Source organism: Melanotaenia boesemani, chromosome 23, assembly GCF_017639745.1.
Source record: "Melanotaenia boesemani isolate fMelBoe1 chromosome 23, fMelBoe1.pri, whole genome shotgun sequence".
In the NCBI taxonomy this organism is placed as follows: Eukaryota; Metazoa; Chordata; class Actinopteri; order Atheriniformes; family Melanotaeniidae; genus Melanotaenia; species Melanotaenia boesemani.
The window spans coordinates 6,496,762-6,512,777 of record NC_055704.1 but is presented as its reverse complement, the minus strand read 5'-3'; the positions used below and the strand labels follow the sequence as shown (position 1 = coordinate 6,512,777).

General features: G+C 40.9%; 2 protein-coding genes across 4 annotated transcripts in view; both read left to right on the top strand.

Moving 5' to 3' along the window:
* grip1 (glutamate receptor interacting protein 1) overlaps positions 1 to 7,814 on the top strand; it is a 93,056-nt gene extending 85,242 nt beyond the window's left edge. For all 3 annotated transcript variants that reach the window (XM_041977054.1, XM_041977053.1, XM_041977055.1), the window contains exons 22-25: positions 450 to 560; positions 652 to 768; positions 2,472 to 2,618; positions 2,743 to 7,814. In XM_041977054.1, the coding sequence (XP_041832988.1) occupies positions 450 to 560; positions 652 to 768; positions 2,472 to 2,618; positions 2,743 to 3,033 (666 nt within the window). In that variant the 3' untranslated portion in view covers positions 3,034 to 7,814. The remainder of the gene's footprint in view (positions 1 to 449; positions 561 to 651; positions 769 to 2,471; positions 2,619 to 2,742) is intronic.
* Positions 7,815 to 10,837: 3,023 nt separating this feature from the next.
* On the top strand, positions 10,838 to 15,868 carry lsm8 (LSM8 homolog, U6 small nuclear RNA associated). The gene is made up of 4 exons (XM_041978197.1): positions 10,838 to 11,053; positions 12,016 to 12,056; positions 12,328 to 12,455; positions 15,576 to 15,868. The coding sequence occupies exons 1-4, from the start codon at positions 11,023 to 11,025 to the stop codon at positions 15,664 to 15,666; spliced, it is 291 nt and encodes a 96-aa protein (XP_041834131.1). The 5' UTR covers positions 10,838 to 11,022; the 3' UTR covers positions 15,667 to 15,868.
* The last annotated feature ends 148 nt before the right edge of the window (positions 15,869 to 16,016 follow it).

The following is a 16,016-nucleotide window of genomic DNA, read 5'->3' as shown; positions in this document are numbered from 1 at the left end:
AAGAGAAAACAGTAAATCCTGTCTGTACAAATATTAGCCACTTCTCCCATAAAGTTCTGCAGCAGCAACTTTGGTCCTAAAAAGAAAGTAATTAGGTTGTAGGGAAGGAAAATAGGAACTGATAATATAAAAAGGGCAGTAAATCTAAAAAAAATCCTTTAATTACATTTTTATTTTCAAGAGGTCAATATTCCAGAAACACTTGTAGTATATAAAATCATTTTTATTAGACTTATGTGTTGACATGTTGATTTATTAAAGTTGTTTCATGTGTTCATGTATTGTCAGCTGTCAGTAGAAGGACATAAAGTTTAGTTGATAGAACCTAGAGATGAATCCTCTCATGCCCCAGCAGGGGTCCAAGGTTGGGCCCTTTAAGCTCCATGTTTTTGTTCTTCATGCTTTCTTCCTTATGTGGCTCTTATTGGATTATGATTGGCTGTTTCCAGGCAACAATCATGTCAGGCTCCACCCTCAGTCTTAACCATGACCCCACCCCGATGCGAAACACACTTGGTCGCCAGGCGAGTTTCCAGGAACGCAGTAATTCCAAACCACAGGTACACAGTGAACTTTGATCCTGCTCATTTATTTCATCAAGGTGCTTGAATTATCCCTATGTTGATGTTTCCACCTGTAATTTTCCCTCAGGTGACCCCTCGATCCAACACCTTGCCATCCGACCCTCAGCGCCGAGCCTTTGCTATGAGGAAGATGAGGCAGGAAGTCAATGACATCTTAAACCAGAACCCTGTAGAACTCCACAAGGTGAGCAACAGTTTCCAAGCACTGCAGTGTGTCCTGACAGATGTGTATATGTATGGAGCTAGAACAGGTACATAAGTCTTCTGACTTATAGCTCTTGTTGTACGTGTACCTATGTTTTATAATTTATGTCTCCAAGTCTGGAACTAATAACAAATACAGGTACAAATCAAACCTACGTCTATGGATTAATTTCGCTACGAGCACATTTTACAAGTCAGTAAATACAAAATTATTTGTTCCAAATAGCAAAGTTTTTTAATTTAAATGTATTTTAGTGGACAAAAGAATCTGATAATAGCCACTGACATTAATATTGTAAACTCAAGCTCTAGTAATGTCTGGAAAAGATGCATTTAAATGCATTTCAATTCAAAAGAGTAGAGAAAGAAATAGAAAATATCCCTGACCAAAATTGAACAGACCTAAAGTTAAAGTGTCATTTTAAGTACTTTAACTAGCAGCTCCAGCTGTTCTCTGATTAAGAGGCTACGACATGTTACAGTACTTCTAACTTTTTAAATGTTTCTTCACACTCTTTATTAATAGACATTAATATCTGATGATAAGCCAGGACGGAATCAGCCTGTGGCAACTGTGCACGTTTCACTTTCAGTCCGGTCATGGAGCAGAAAATCTGCTGCAGCTGGGACTGCTGCGTAAGAACCGAGCCTATTGTGTAATTTTCTTTGGATGGAGGAGGGGCCTGAGTCTGCACCAAGCGGCAACCTCCAGTGGTAAAATGTGAAGCCTATGTGGAAGTGCAAAAAATTGCAGTTCACCCCTCATTCGCTAGGGGCTGGCTCCAAAACAGAGTCAGTCCCCATAGACTCCCATGTTAAAAAGGCCAACTTCACAGCAGAAATAAACATGTTTAAAGCCTGGTACAAAAATCCACTTTAGGATTAATAGGTCAAGTTTACCTTCATGACAACTGTGAGGGGGATGAATTTTTTTCAAACTCATCCATTTGGATTTTATTTAATCTTGAATTCTGCATAATTAGGGGCGTGTCCTTTTGATTGACATGTATCTAATATCTGCTGAAAGAAGAGAGAGTGTAGCACAAGCGCAGTTTTTACCCGGCTAACAGCGCACCTTAGTTTTAGCCCGCCTACCTCCTTTAGCTGGTTAGCTACGGTTAGCTCCGGGTTAGCTTGGTTAGCTCTTAGCTACAGACAGCTTGGAGTTTGATGGGTGTCAACCATCCACCCCCAAACATTGTATAAAACATTTGTCAAACATTTTTTACGCCTCCTCAAGAGCCAATCATATTTCTCTAATCTCTAACCAGTCATGGCTACAGGACTGATAACATTTAACCAAACTTAACATTGTATAGAAAAGTACTGGTACAACCGTCTGACCAGGCCAGCGGAATAATAGGGAGGTTTCTTCTAGAGATGGAAAAACACGTCTCTACTATTAACTAATTCTGCTAAGCGTTCTTAAATGTTTTATATACCCTAAAACCCACTTACCTTTAGGGGGCAACGATGGCTGCCCTGGCTTTGGCCAGCTCTGTTTGTGACTAGTTTGGGATTAGAGAAATCTGAATGGTTCTTGATTTATATTTTCTGACTTACAGAAATAATAATCTGTTCTTGAGGATTTTATTTTTACTTGTTCTTGTTGCAATTATAAATAAAGATACAAGTTACAAAACATATATATGACGATTTTAACAGATGTGTCTGTGTTTGCAGCTCACTTTGGAGAAGGCCACAGACTTGGAGGATTTTGGTTTCAGTGTTTCTGACGGTTTGTTGGACAGAGGCGTTTACGTAAACAACATCCGACCGGGAGGCCCCGCTGAACGGGGCGGCCTCCGTGCCTACGACCGAATACTACAGGTATTAGTGCATATCTTCTTAAAATCTTTAACATCTTGTATTCTTCCTGTTAATGTTTATTAAATGTGATTTTACATTAAATCTATCAATAATTAACAGCTAACTAATACATTTTCTCTTTCAGATCAACCACGTTCGGACCAGGGACTTTGATTGCTGCCTCGTCGTTCCTCTCATTGCAGAGTCTCTAAACCGCTTGGAGCTCGTCATCAGCCGAAATCCCTGCTCTTCCTCCCCCTCTCCACTGGCCAATCACAACGACAGCACCACCAACAGCCACTCCCATAAGCCAATCGGCAGTGAGCTCGGCCCATCAGAGCTCTCTATTGACCAGGGAGAAGATGGCAGTCCCATCAAGTGGAACCAACCAGGAGATGGGTTGGGGGTTGGGCAGGTTACCAACAATTCCTTATAGCAGATAAAAATTTGATCGAACTGGATTCAACCAGTTATGACTAGACTTGACAAGAAAAGTCAGTGAGGAGCATAGTGCAACTATATTGAAAGCAAACTGGTTTATATGTGTGGAAACTGGTTCAAAGTGAAGCTCCCATGGTGCTACACACACCCTCTGGAAGATGTTTGGCCTTTGACCCTTGAACTGCAGAAGCAGCCTGAAAGCACACCACTGGACAGAAGAAACTCCTCATATTTCACCTGAACTAGTTCTGCGTACAGCTACAACTGGTCTCGCTGGAACCAGAATTCTAACTGCTTAAACTGCTGAAACCACAGCTGGAGCTGGTGGCCTAACTGGTCCAATATGTGTGGTTACTGGTCCCAGTACCCAGGAGCCATGGCTGCTGGTTCTGCTGAAGTCACAACCACGGCCTACAACTATGTTTTCTGGTCCCTCTGAAACCAGTGTGGCTGATCTGGAACAATATTTGGTTCTAGAAGTCTAGACCTAAGGCTGGTTGTCCTACCAGAGCTAGAGCTGTACCCAGTGGGCTTACAGGTCAAAGACAGTGGGTTCTGGTCTTGGTGGGATAAGACTTTTACATCTTGTTCCACCAAAGTCAGAGCCACAGTCTTAGAGCCTCTGATCTTAGCTGCCCCAAGACACAGTCCTGGTTCATGGCCTTAGGGTAACAGAACCAAGAGTACTAGTCCCACTGGGGCCAACGCCACAGCCACTGGTGTTAATGATTCAAGTCATATAAGTACTGGTCTTATAAGTGGCAGAACCATGGTTTTTGTTTAATCTGATGTCTAAGCCACAAATAGTCTTCATGGTTCAAGACATGGTTCCGGTCTTTTTGGTCAGGGTACTAATACTGAAATAGAAATGTGGTCAGGGGTCCAGAGCCATGGCTCCTAGGCTTCTGGTTTTAATGGTTAAAAACCACAGCAACACAATGACTGATGGGATCTGAGTCCAGAGCCTGCTGATGGACTGAAAGGTTGCCAAGGAGACTAGGGATGCTCCAATCAGTACCCAGAGCTGATGTTCATAGGATTACTTGAACCAATGCTGATTAGCGACTAAATCCACCACTTCAATAACATCTACAAACTGGAATCACTGGTTGACAACATATTACACTGCTCTTTGCTTTAGAAAATACAACAAGTAGAGAAGCAGCTTCATTAAGACTTTGGTATGCCTGAAACTACTGAATGGGTGCTTGATATTTTATAGTTAATGGAAATGAAAGTCTGACATTATTTAAGAATCTAATGATCACTTTGTTTTGCTGCTGCCTGCTGATCCAAACAAAACCTAGGAGGGAATAAAAGGCAAGAAGAAAGAGGGTATGAATCTAATAATGGATGGCTCTACTGAACTAAAAGTTCTAGTTTAATCCCTTAACGCCTGACCCAGTAAATAATGGAAAGGAAATTCTCTTTTTTTTTATCTGAAGTATTTATTCAGTCCTTTAACAAAATATGAAAAAAAAAAATATATATATATTGCGTAAATGTGCATTTTATTGCTGTGTGATGTCAGAATTGTTATAGTGCCAAAGGGATCCACCAGAGGGCAATTTTTACCATAAACTGATGCAAACGTGGTATGTATCAAATATGATAAATCAGGCGTTAAGGGGTTAAACATGAGATTCAGGATGTTTGGGGTTAATTGTGAGTCTTTAGATGGTTAGGTGTAAGTATGAGGGTGAAAATGAACAATTTCTGGAGATCAGATATCATTGATGGAAGGTAGGATACGCTAAAGCAGGGGTGCCCAAGTTTGGTCCTTGAGATCTACCATCCTGCAACTTTTAGATGCAACCCTTCTCCAACACGCTTGAGTCAGATGTCATCTGCATGTCATTCAGCTCTGCAGAGGCCTGGTAATGAGCCAGTCACTTGATTCAGGTGTGTTGGAGAAGGGTTGTATCTAAAAGTTGCAGGATGGTAGATTTCAAGGACCGGACTTCGGCACCTCTGTGCTAAAGGACGGTTTTGACAAAGAAAAGAGAAGTTGCAACTGCTAAGTAATAAGTAAACCTGATGATTGATAAGATCCAAAAAATATCTCAGTAGCTCCCCTGGCAGCATAATATTGAATAAAAAAGTCCCTGATTGTGGGACTGTACTCTGAAAAGTGAATGAGACTTTCAGATGTGATATATTTGGTCATCACTACACATTTTTCTTTTATTCCTTGTTCAAATCAGCTGATACTAAGTGGAGCATCCCTAACAAAACAGACAAAAACAGAAAGATTACCATTAAGATTTTAATTTTGTGCCATAAATGAGCTGCGGAATGGAAGATAAATGATGACGATGATGATGATGATGATGATGATGATGATGATGATGATACTGAGCAGTTCAATAAGAATCTTTTTCTACTGTTTACACCTGTTGGACTGGCCACACTGTGTATGTATGTGTGTGTGTTCGTGTGCGTTTTATGTATGTATGTTATGTGTGTGCATTACACACAAGGCCAGTTAAGCCCCACCCGCCTCAATTCCCCATCTCGGCTCTTCCTTGCCTTCTCTACTTCCCTTGACCAATAGACAGCCAGGATGAAAGACGATTGCAGTTCTGAGAGCTTCAGCTGATTGGCTGGAACCAATCAGAAAACAAACATTTCCCTGCTTGTCTGCGATTGGTTTGTTTATGTGTTGAGGAGAACCAATCAACTCCCAGAAAAGAGGCCAAGCATGTCCCCACCCAGACTCCCCATGTCCCCACCCCCCCCAGCTCCAGTAACAGTGATCTATTATACTACTCAATAGGTGTGTTTTTGATTGACTGTTGTCAGTTCTCTCTGTTTGTTTGTTTCCATGGCGACTGAACCTAAAAAGATGTACAATAGATTTAAAAGAAAAAGGTTCCTGTCGCTGCTCTCATAAACCATGAAATCCCAAAAACCTTCACCTCATGACCACGAAAACAACGTTACACAAGAAAAAAATTGGGAAACCTGTGACAGTAGGTAACTTGTCTGTGTGTTTGTGTGTTTGCACATGTGCGTGAATGAATGTGGGTGTTTACTTTGGATGTCAACATCTTCCTGCTCTCACCTCAGTCTGAACTCACTATTTACTCTGGCCAATCAGGACCCTCCCTTGGCACCGAACCCTACCTGAACTGAACAATCCAGTGTCTGCTCCCCAACAAGGTCCATGCTGTGGATTAGGAGAGCTGGGATTGGTTGTTGATGACTGTAATGTTTTGGAATTTAAGCACATTGCCAGCAAGTGGCTAGCAAACATTGAGCACAGGGTTAGCACCGCCATAATGTGTGGCAAAATACACAGCACAAAGCTAATCAGAAATACTTCTACCAACTAATAATAAAATATATTTACTGTCTGGTAAACAAGTGTTTGATTAGCACATAATACATAATAATTAAAGCTATTATGTGGTTAGCATACAGCTAACACAAGGCTAACATCTAGCTAACATACCCTTGTATTAGCACAGCCAAAGCATAGTTAGCACAGACCTTTCACAAGGCTAAAACAGGGCTAATCTATTAAGTGAAGCTGTTACTATGCAGGTAATGTTAACACTTGGCTATCACAGTTATAAATTAGCATGTGGCTTATACAGAAAGGATAGGGTATTCTGTTGGCACTCAGAATTTGTAGTTTTGTAGTTTCCAACAGGTAAAATATACTGGAAAAACCAAGAGTTGGATAGCTGACTTTGAAATCCAACTTTGCTGTGATAGCTGTAGTAATGAACTATTCATTAGTGTCACTGTCAATCTGTGTCCCATGAAATCAGTCATACATAGTATTGTCTAAACTCTGTCAGCTTCTATTGCTAATACTAACTAGCCTGCTCAATGAATTCAACAATGAGGAAATTCTACTTTTTTCCCCACTTTTAATTAGAATACAGTAGCTCCACGAGACAAAAGGAATGCAGCTCTAGACAATATGGTTAGCATCAACCAAAACACAGCTAATATGAGGCTATAACAAATGTCCATTTGCACATACACAGTTACTGTATGGTTAGTACACACCTTGAGTTTAGGTCTTAATCATATAAACATGGCATTTGCTAACATAGAGCTGACACCTAGATTGCAAAACTAGGTATTAGCATAGGGCTAAAATAAACACATGACTAACACATGGTTAACTTAGCCAATGTACGTGGCCACTACTTGTATTAAGTGCACAACTAGCACAGAGCTAACACAGCTCATATCCAGTTAGCACTACTGCTAATATTACATATGACAGATGGAGAAATTGAAAGTTTGCTAGTCATTAGCATTTTTAGCATTTTAGTGTTCCATTAAGACAACCAATGGGAATACCCACAGCACTGAGGAGCGTGGCTTCATAAGGGTTTGATGAGTGAGATCTAAAGCCATACACACTGTGTTTGTGCGTATGTAATAACGTGTGTGTTAGCGTGTGCATTTGTAAGTGCGTGTGTGTGTGTGTAACATTGCAGGGATTTGCACTCGTGATTCACCTCAGCAAGACATCCACCCACACACACAGACACACACACACACACACACATATACACATGCATTGCACTGCCATTTGAAATAGTGGGTCAGATTAGTTTCCATGTAGCTTCACCAACCAAACTGTATTTTTTTTCTTTAAAGGAACAGGGATGTTGTAAAGTATTTTTGTACAAATTTAATACTTTGGTAGCATGACGTTCCTGGTGTTTGTCCTGGTCCTGTCGGGCTCCACTGATCTTCTCCACCCCCCTTTGTATGGACTACTACTGAGCAACAATAAAGATGAAGACTTGCTGGGAGGACTGGACCCCAGGTGTTGTCTCACCTTAGCACTCACATTCATACATGATTGTTTGTAAAATGACCCTATTAAGCACAGATCTTCTATTTTGTTCATAAGGATGTGTGGTTCATATTAAGTTTGGTAAAAAGTTTCAAACAAATTTCTATAAGTCAAAAACTGGCTTCATACTGTTCCCTAATAAGTGTCGTAATGATACTACTGTGACTAATAATAATACTACATGAACAACCTGTCCATAAAGTGCAGGCGTTCACGAATGAGCTGACTCTAAGCCGATTCTTTGTAGTAAATCTTTACAAGGGATGGGTACGGTGGTTGGGAAGTGCAAAACAATGTTACATCAAGTGAAACACATTTTCGGGATACAAATTTACATCTACTGCAACAGGGGATATTTGGCTAATTACCAGAGTGGATTTTGGAGGGGCAGAAATACCATGGACCCAGCAGTGTGTTTACAGCATGAAATTCAGAAAGCCCAGGTTAATAAGGAAAGTGTGGTGGCCGTCTTCTTTGACATTGAAAAGGCATATGATATGATGTGGAGAGAGGGCCTTTTGATAAAGCGTGGGAAAATGGGTGTCAGTAGGAGGCTCTACCGATGGGTAGAGGATATTTTGAGGGGACGGGTAATGCAGGTGAGGTTAAGGCCTACTCGAAGTATTATAAAATTGAAAATGGAACTCCGCAGGGAAGTATAATCAGTCCATTGTTGTTTTCGGTTATGATAAATGATGTTTTTATGGACATGGAAAGTAGTGTGGGATTGTCACTTTTTCAGATGATGGAGCAATTTGGAAACGTGGGAGAAATGTAGAATTTCTGGTTAAAAAGATGCAGGAGGTCGTTCATAGGGCAGAAGAATGGTCCTATAGATGGAGTTTTAGGTTTTCTTGTGATGATAAAACAAAAACTATTTGTTTACTAGAAATAGATGAAAGCCCGACCTGACACTTAGATTGTATGACCAAGTGATTGGTAGAGGGGAGCAGTTCCGGTTTTTGGGTGTGAATTTTTGATGTGAAACTTTCTTGGGCGGGTCGTGTTCAGAAGATTGTGGGAAAATGCAAGGGAGTACTTAATCCTATGAGGTGCTTGGTTGGACAGGACTGGGGTGCATACAGACGAGCTTTAAAAGTTTTGTACACTGGTCTAATAGGGCTACCATAGATCATGGTTGTGTAGTGTATGGATCCGCTGCTGACACTTTGCTTAAGAAGCTAGATATTATTCAGAGTCAGGTTCTACGGTTGATCACTGGTGCAGTGAAAACAACTCCGGTGGCAGCCTTACAAGTTAAGGTAGGAGACATGCCATTTGATCTACGGCTGCAGTTATCCTAGACTTATTGGGTTCATTTGAAAGGATACCATTGAATACACCCTATGCTAGCTACAGTGCAACCTTGTTGGGAAGTGGGGAAGAAAGTAAATAAGTGGTGCAACGTGCCTCTGAGGTTGGAATAGAGGGGCTAAACATTAGCCCTACTGTGCCGAGGTCGGTGGTTCCGCCATGGTTTCTTCCCAGTGGAGTAGTGGACTTAACCTTACTGGAAAGGAAGAATGGGGGGCTAGGGAAGGACTGGTGATTCAGGTTCGGTTCAGGCGTACATTGACAGCTATTATGGTTACAAAAAAATATATATACAGACGCAGCCAAGACTCAATCGGGGGGGGGGGGGGGGGCATCGGTCATTGTGCCTGAGTTCAGGGTGCAAGTAGGCCAGAGACTGAATGATGGTTTATCGGTGTACACGGCAGAGATGTTGGCATTGGTGGTTAGCAGCCCAGTGGGTTGAGGACGTACTCTCAAATCTCTTATCTGTTCGGACTCCAGCTCATCCTTAGCCGGTATACAGACCAGCTATTCAGACAGCAGACCTGATATAATGATTGAACTCCAGCAGACACTGTACAAGATTCAAATGATGGGCGTAGTGGTGGTGTTTATTTGGGTGTCAGCTCATATTGGAGTGAACAAATTGGCTGATAGAGGGACTAGGGAGTGGGCAAAGAAACGAGATATTAGTCTGACAGTCACCTATGGTAAAATGGAAGCAGGAAGTATCATTAAACACTCAATGAAGGCAAGATGGCAGAAACGGTGGGAGGAAGAAAGAAAATGGAGATGGTTTCACAGAATACAAAGAACTGGGTGAGGGGAGGAGGTTTGTGATGCAAGACATATAATAGAGTTATGTCAAGACTGAGATTAGAACATATGGGCTTAATGATACATTGATGGGTAAGCATCGGTCAGTGTGCATACTGCAACCAAAGTGAAACAAAAGCACATGTATTGGTTCATTGCAGCAAATATGGAACAGCAATAAAGAAAATGATAGATAAACTCAGAAATATGAAGGTTCGCTTTGGGATTTTACAGGGCGGCTCAGAAGATGGTGCTACCTGCATAATTATTAAATTTGTATCTGCAGCTGGGCGGATCAAGAGAATATAGGGGGGTGTTTTTTTTTTTTTTTTTTGTTTTGTTTTGTTTTGTTTTTTTTCGTTTGTTTGTTTGTTTTCGTTTTTTATCTCCTTACCAGTTGGTGGCAGTAATGCACACCTTTTCATTGTATGCCAACCGTCAATAAAACAGAAGAAGAAGAAGAAGAAGAAGAAGAAGAAGAAGAAGAAGAAAGAGAGAGAGAGAGAGAGAGAGAGAGAGAGAGAGAGAGAGAGAGAGAGAGAGAAGGAAGTCAGTAAGGGGGAAGGTAAGTTTGTGTCCTGCTGTTTTGAAATATCAAGTACAATAACCTGAATTTTTACATCCAGATAAAACAATAAAATAATGGATCTGAGTGAAAGTTTGAGGACACTTTAGATGTCTGGTAAATCACCAAACATTACGCTTGGAACTGACTTTTCCTGTAATATATTTTTAGAAATTATATTATACTGCAGTTTTTCGAGAAATACTTTATAAACCGTGGTAATTATTTAGAAGTGCGTGTCAAATACTATAATATTTATTACTTGTTTAAAAAGTTACTCAAACCGGATATGACGTATTCACTCGGTGCTTCAAGCTCATGCCTGCTCGTGAATCGGTGTGCGGCTAGCTAGGACTTCTTGCCAGTTCGTTGTCGCGGTTTTCTCACGCTGTTATTTCGTTGCACTGTATTATATCCAGAAAACTATTGGAAACATCTACCTATCACACAGTTGCATAAATAAACCGAATCCGGGACGAAGCATGTCCACCGCCCTGGAGAGCTACATCAACCGTATCCTTCTGCTGCTGTTAGCCGGCTAACATGCTAACTGCTGGTCGGAATGAATGAAGCTTAGGAGTGATGTTTGCTTATATGTATTCAGGTTGGGTTTACTTGTGTACATTCATTTCTAAAAGTTGGGTCTCTGTGAAATATCAATCAAACAGAAAACAATTATTATACTTACTTAAATTATTATTAAACCATATTTTCTTTACCAATAGAACCAAATCAACATGTCAGATTTTGAAACTGAGACTTTTTACCATTTCACGGGAAATACGAGCTGACAGAATCTGATGGCAGCAACTTGTCTATGAAAGGCGATGTTTAGCATTGTGTAACATCCCCTCTTCTTTTAACAACTGTCTGTAAATGTCTGAGAAGTGAGGAGACCAGTTGCGGGAGTTTTAGAAGAGGAATGTTGTCCCATTCTGGTCTGATGCAGGATTCATGTTAAGGGTGTCCAGCAGGTTGTAGATGTCGATGTCTCCCTGCTCCAGCACACCTAATTTAAATTAAATGGTTCCCCCCAACAGCGTGTTGTCAAGTTGTCCCCAAACATGTTAACTCATAAATCTGGTTCAGGTATGCTGCAGTGGGAAACATCCAAGACCAGCAGGACCTCCAGGACTGACTTTGGAAAGGTCTGGACTGCAGGCAGACCAGTTCAGCAGCCAGACTCTTCTGTAAAGCCATGTTGTTATGATGGATGCACTATGTGGTTTAGCATAGTCTTGCTCTTACTTTTTTGGAATTTACCTGTATGTTGTATATAATTTAGATTACAAACGTTCAGGCTTGTATTTAAATTCAGTTAACTTGTGCTTGTCTAGTAACTCAGAATTTGTCTACTACTTCCTTTTATTCGGCTTCAAATCACATCTGTACAAAAAGTCACTATCAAACTGTTATTACTTCTGTCTCAGTGTTGTGTCCAGAAACGTTTGTTTCTTTGACTCCTGCTGATTCAGGTACTGTGGCCATCGTCACCTCAGACGGCAGGATGATTGTGGTGAGTTTAAACACATCTTCATCTCTTCAGGAGGACCAGTTGATAAATGTACAACCAAACATGTTGTTTGCTGATTCATCAGTTTGTAGAAAACAAGCTTTATCAGTCTGATTTTTATCAATCTGATTTAAAAGGGTCACTGATTATCTGAAGTAAAATGCTGTGATTTGATTTTATTTCTTTTTTCTTTGTCCAGAATTTGTTTTTCGTTGACAGAAACAACAGTGTAGGCTTACTGTCTTTCTGGACTCATGCTTTTTTGTTTGTTTAGGGCACTCTGAAGGGCTTTGATCAGACCATCAATCTGATCCTGGATGAAAGTCACGAGCGAGTCTTCAGCTCCAGTCAGGGGGTGGAGCAGGTGGTGCTGGGTCTGTACATCGTCAGAGGAGACAATGTGTGAGTCGCCTGTTTCATGTGACAATTCACCTTTCAGAAGATAGAAAGGAAACTAGTCAGCAGATAAATTTTTACAAAGAAAAACAAAAAAAAGTGAGAGAATATGCTCATCATCCACTTCACCAGCTCCACCTTTTAGTACCGGAATGGACCACTTCTTTAATTCCTGGTGTGACAGATGGAAGCAGGTGGTGGAAACATTCCTCAGAGGTTTTCTCCATGTTGACATGACAGCATCACACAGTTGCTGCAGGTTTGTCGGCTGCATCCATGATGAGAATCTCCCGTTCCACCACATCCCAAAGCTGCTCTACTGGACTGAGATCTGGTGACTGTGGAGGCCGTTGGAGTCCAGTGAACTCATTGTCATGTTCTAGAAAGCAGGTGGAGATGATCTGAGCTTTGTGACATGGTGCATTATCCTGCTGGAAGTAGCATCAGAAGATGAAGACATGATGTCCATGCGGTCATTGGACTTCCTGTTGCCTTTCTATCGTCTCCAACCAGTCTGCCCATTCTCCTCTGACATCAACAAGACATTGTGGTCCAGACAAACTGCTGCTTACTGGATATTTTCTCTTCTTCAGACCATTCTCTGTAAACCCTAGAGACGGTTGTTCAAAAGATTTAATCCGGATAAAAGCTATCCGAATTTGGTAAACCATTTTTCCGGGATGGCGTATTACGTAATCCGGCTTACTTTTACTCCGGTTGTTCAAGGCAAAAAAAGATTGGATCACCCTGATCCAAAATCCCGTTTTTCAGGTTCACGAAATCCGGATTTCCAGCATGTAGATCAGTGTGTGCTGCCGGCCATGTGAAGAACAACAGGTAGAAGAGACGGTTTGCATGACTTAACTACTTGCGAGTGGAACTACCGGAAGCATGTAACATAATACGTGCATGTATTATCTAGGGCTGCAACGATTTGTTGAGAATAGTCGACAATAAAAATAGTTGACAACTAATTTAGCCGTTGACTATTGTCGGCAAAAATAAAAAACAAAACTACCGAGTGAGACATTTTCTTCTTTTTTTTTTATCGCTGCTGAGAGTTGCACATGCACAATAAAGTCCGCCAGGGGAAAAATATGGCAGCGGACTAGGGAACAAAACGGCTCAGAGAACGTCAAAAGTCAGAGATAACTTCATGTTAAACTTACAAATTAAATACATGTGAGGTTTGTAAAGCGGACCTTGTGTACCACGGAAGTACGTCTGCAATGCTCAAACACTTAAAGAGGAGGAACGTCGGACTTACATAACAACCTCATGCAAGATTTCAAAGCTGGAAGTGAAATAAGATCCATTTATAATAATTATGAGATACATAATCCGATTGGTCGACTAGTCGTTTTAATAGTCGTGACTAATTGAACATCAGAATAGTCATTAGTTGCAGCCCTAGTATTGTCCTGCACAACAATGTCCCTCTCAGACAATGTTAATGACACACCTGAGCACCGTGTGGAGGTACCGGCCCAACTTCTGTCATCATGACGGACGGACGGTCCCTAAGTTAACCACTTTATTACTGTAACGGTTAAACAAGTCAGGTGCAAAATACAAATATAAACATATGCGCCGAATAGAAAGTTCTACTATTTGATCAGCTGTTACCACAGTTTCTTCCTGAAATCCGCCTTGTAATCAGTGGCGGAGCTAGACTTTTATCCTTGGGGTGGCCAATGCTATTTCAGGGGGTCCACAGATTATGCCAATGAATTTGTTTCTCGACCAATCAATCTCAATTGGATGCAAATAAATGTTAAAATGTACATACTAAGCACACAGGAGATGAGATTTGTGAATATAAAGGACACCACCGTGAAATTTACTTTAGAATGAGGATTTCACTGTCCAAGAAGGTTATTATCCTTCTTCTCGCCTTCTTTTGCATCTTCTTTTCAAATATAGCTCAAGGCACAGGAACGATAACCGTCCTCGACTCTAGTTCAAATCTTCCTCTTTTTCCATGGCGATTCTTCTTCTTCTCCTAATAAAGGTGGATTACAACTCTTTGTGATACATAGCGTCAACTACTGTCCAGGAGGGACTTAGCAGTCAATAGGCGTCGCTGATTTCAACCGGCTCCGTTCGGCGGAGCGGAGACGTGCGGTGCTGTGATATGTCAATCATCTGGGGTGGCACTTGGGGGGTCCAATAAGATTTCAGGGGGGTGCAGTGCTACCCCGGCCTCCCCTCTAGCTCTGCCCATGCTTGTAATCCTGCCGTCTGTGGGGATCAGGATAATCCTGTTTTTTGGATCAAAATTATCCGGATTCTGCTCAAAAGTTTTGAACAACCCAAACTGAGGCTTTTATCCGGATAACAACTAGGATTGGATTACGTGATCCAAGCGGGTTTTGGAATCCGGATTTCTGTTTTGAACAACGCATTTTCAAGATTTGATCCTATCCGATAACCGAAATTACGTTTGAACAACCGGCCCTAGAGATGGTTGTGTGTGAAAGTCCCAGTAAATACTCAGACCAGCATCCATTCATAGTCACATAAATCCTGTTTCTTCCTCATTCTGATGCTCAGTTTGAGCTTCAGCAGGTCGTCTTCGTGGCTACGTGACTGCATGCTGCCGTGTGATTGGCTGAGTAGATATTTGTCTTAATCAGGTGATGAGGCGGAGCTGCATAATTTTGAGCACCACCCAACAGTTTATTAATATAACGGATGGATCAACTAATCAAAAGTTTAAGAACTGAATCAATAATAGAAGTAACGATTAGCTTCAGTGACAGTTTGAACGTTAATTCTGTCAAATCTGCAAAACTGATTTATGACCGAAGAGCTTCTGGTCTTTTCATTTTACTTCTTTTTATTTTATCAATATATATATTTATTGTTTATTTGCTATTTAATATATATTTATTTTTGTTATTTTTTCCTAATTTAGTTTTAATGTAATGTTATTTTATTCCAGTCTTTTAAAAAAAATGGTTTTTCTTGCATTTATTTTGTTTTTATATAACTGAAAATGAGCTAAAATCAGGCGTTAAGGTGTTAAAGAAAAGTTATCAAACTTATTAATGCTGATGAGGATTCAGGTTAAAATGTAATTAATCAGCTGATCCCGTGAAGGCTGAAATGATCGTTTTGTTTCAGCGCCGTGATCGGGGAGATTGACGAGGAGACCGACTCCACGCTGGATTTAGGAAACATCAGAGCCGAGCCACTCAACTCTGTCGTCCACTGACCCCGAGCAGGATGGCCGTCTCCATGGCAACGGATGTTCAGGCGTGCTTGAGTCCCGGTGGCTCTGACTCTTCCTCCTGTTTGTACGTTTTTTTTATATAAATAAAATTTAGTTGATGGTTGTTGGATTTAGATTTTTATGCTTCAGGTGTTTTTGTGAAACGAGATTGTTTTAATAAAGTTGGATTTTTGGTGTTCCTACAGACACGAGTGAGTGAGTCATAACTGAGTCACTTATGTTTCTTTTTATTCACTTTTAACTTGATGTTAAAAATGTGTCCGTTACAGATTATTTTATTTTTCATCCATCCATCCGATATCAGGTCGCTGGAGCGTAAATAAAAAAAAAAT

What these genes read in the sequence shown, in the direction of transcription:
- lsm8 (XM_041978197.1), top strand. Translation starts at nt 11,023, where the DNA reads ATGTCCACCGCCCTGGAGAGCTACATCAACC. An exon ending in CCTGGAGAGCTACATCAACC is followed by an intron (nt 11,054 to 12,015) that starts GTATCCTTCTGC and finishes CTGCTGATTCAG; the next exon opens with GTACTGTGGCCATCGTCACC. An exon ending in CAGACGGCAGGATGATTGTG is followed by an intron (nt 12,057 to 12,327) that starts GTGAGTTTAAAC and finishes TTGTTTGTTTAG; the next exon opens with GGCACTCTGAAGGGCTTTGA.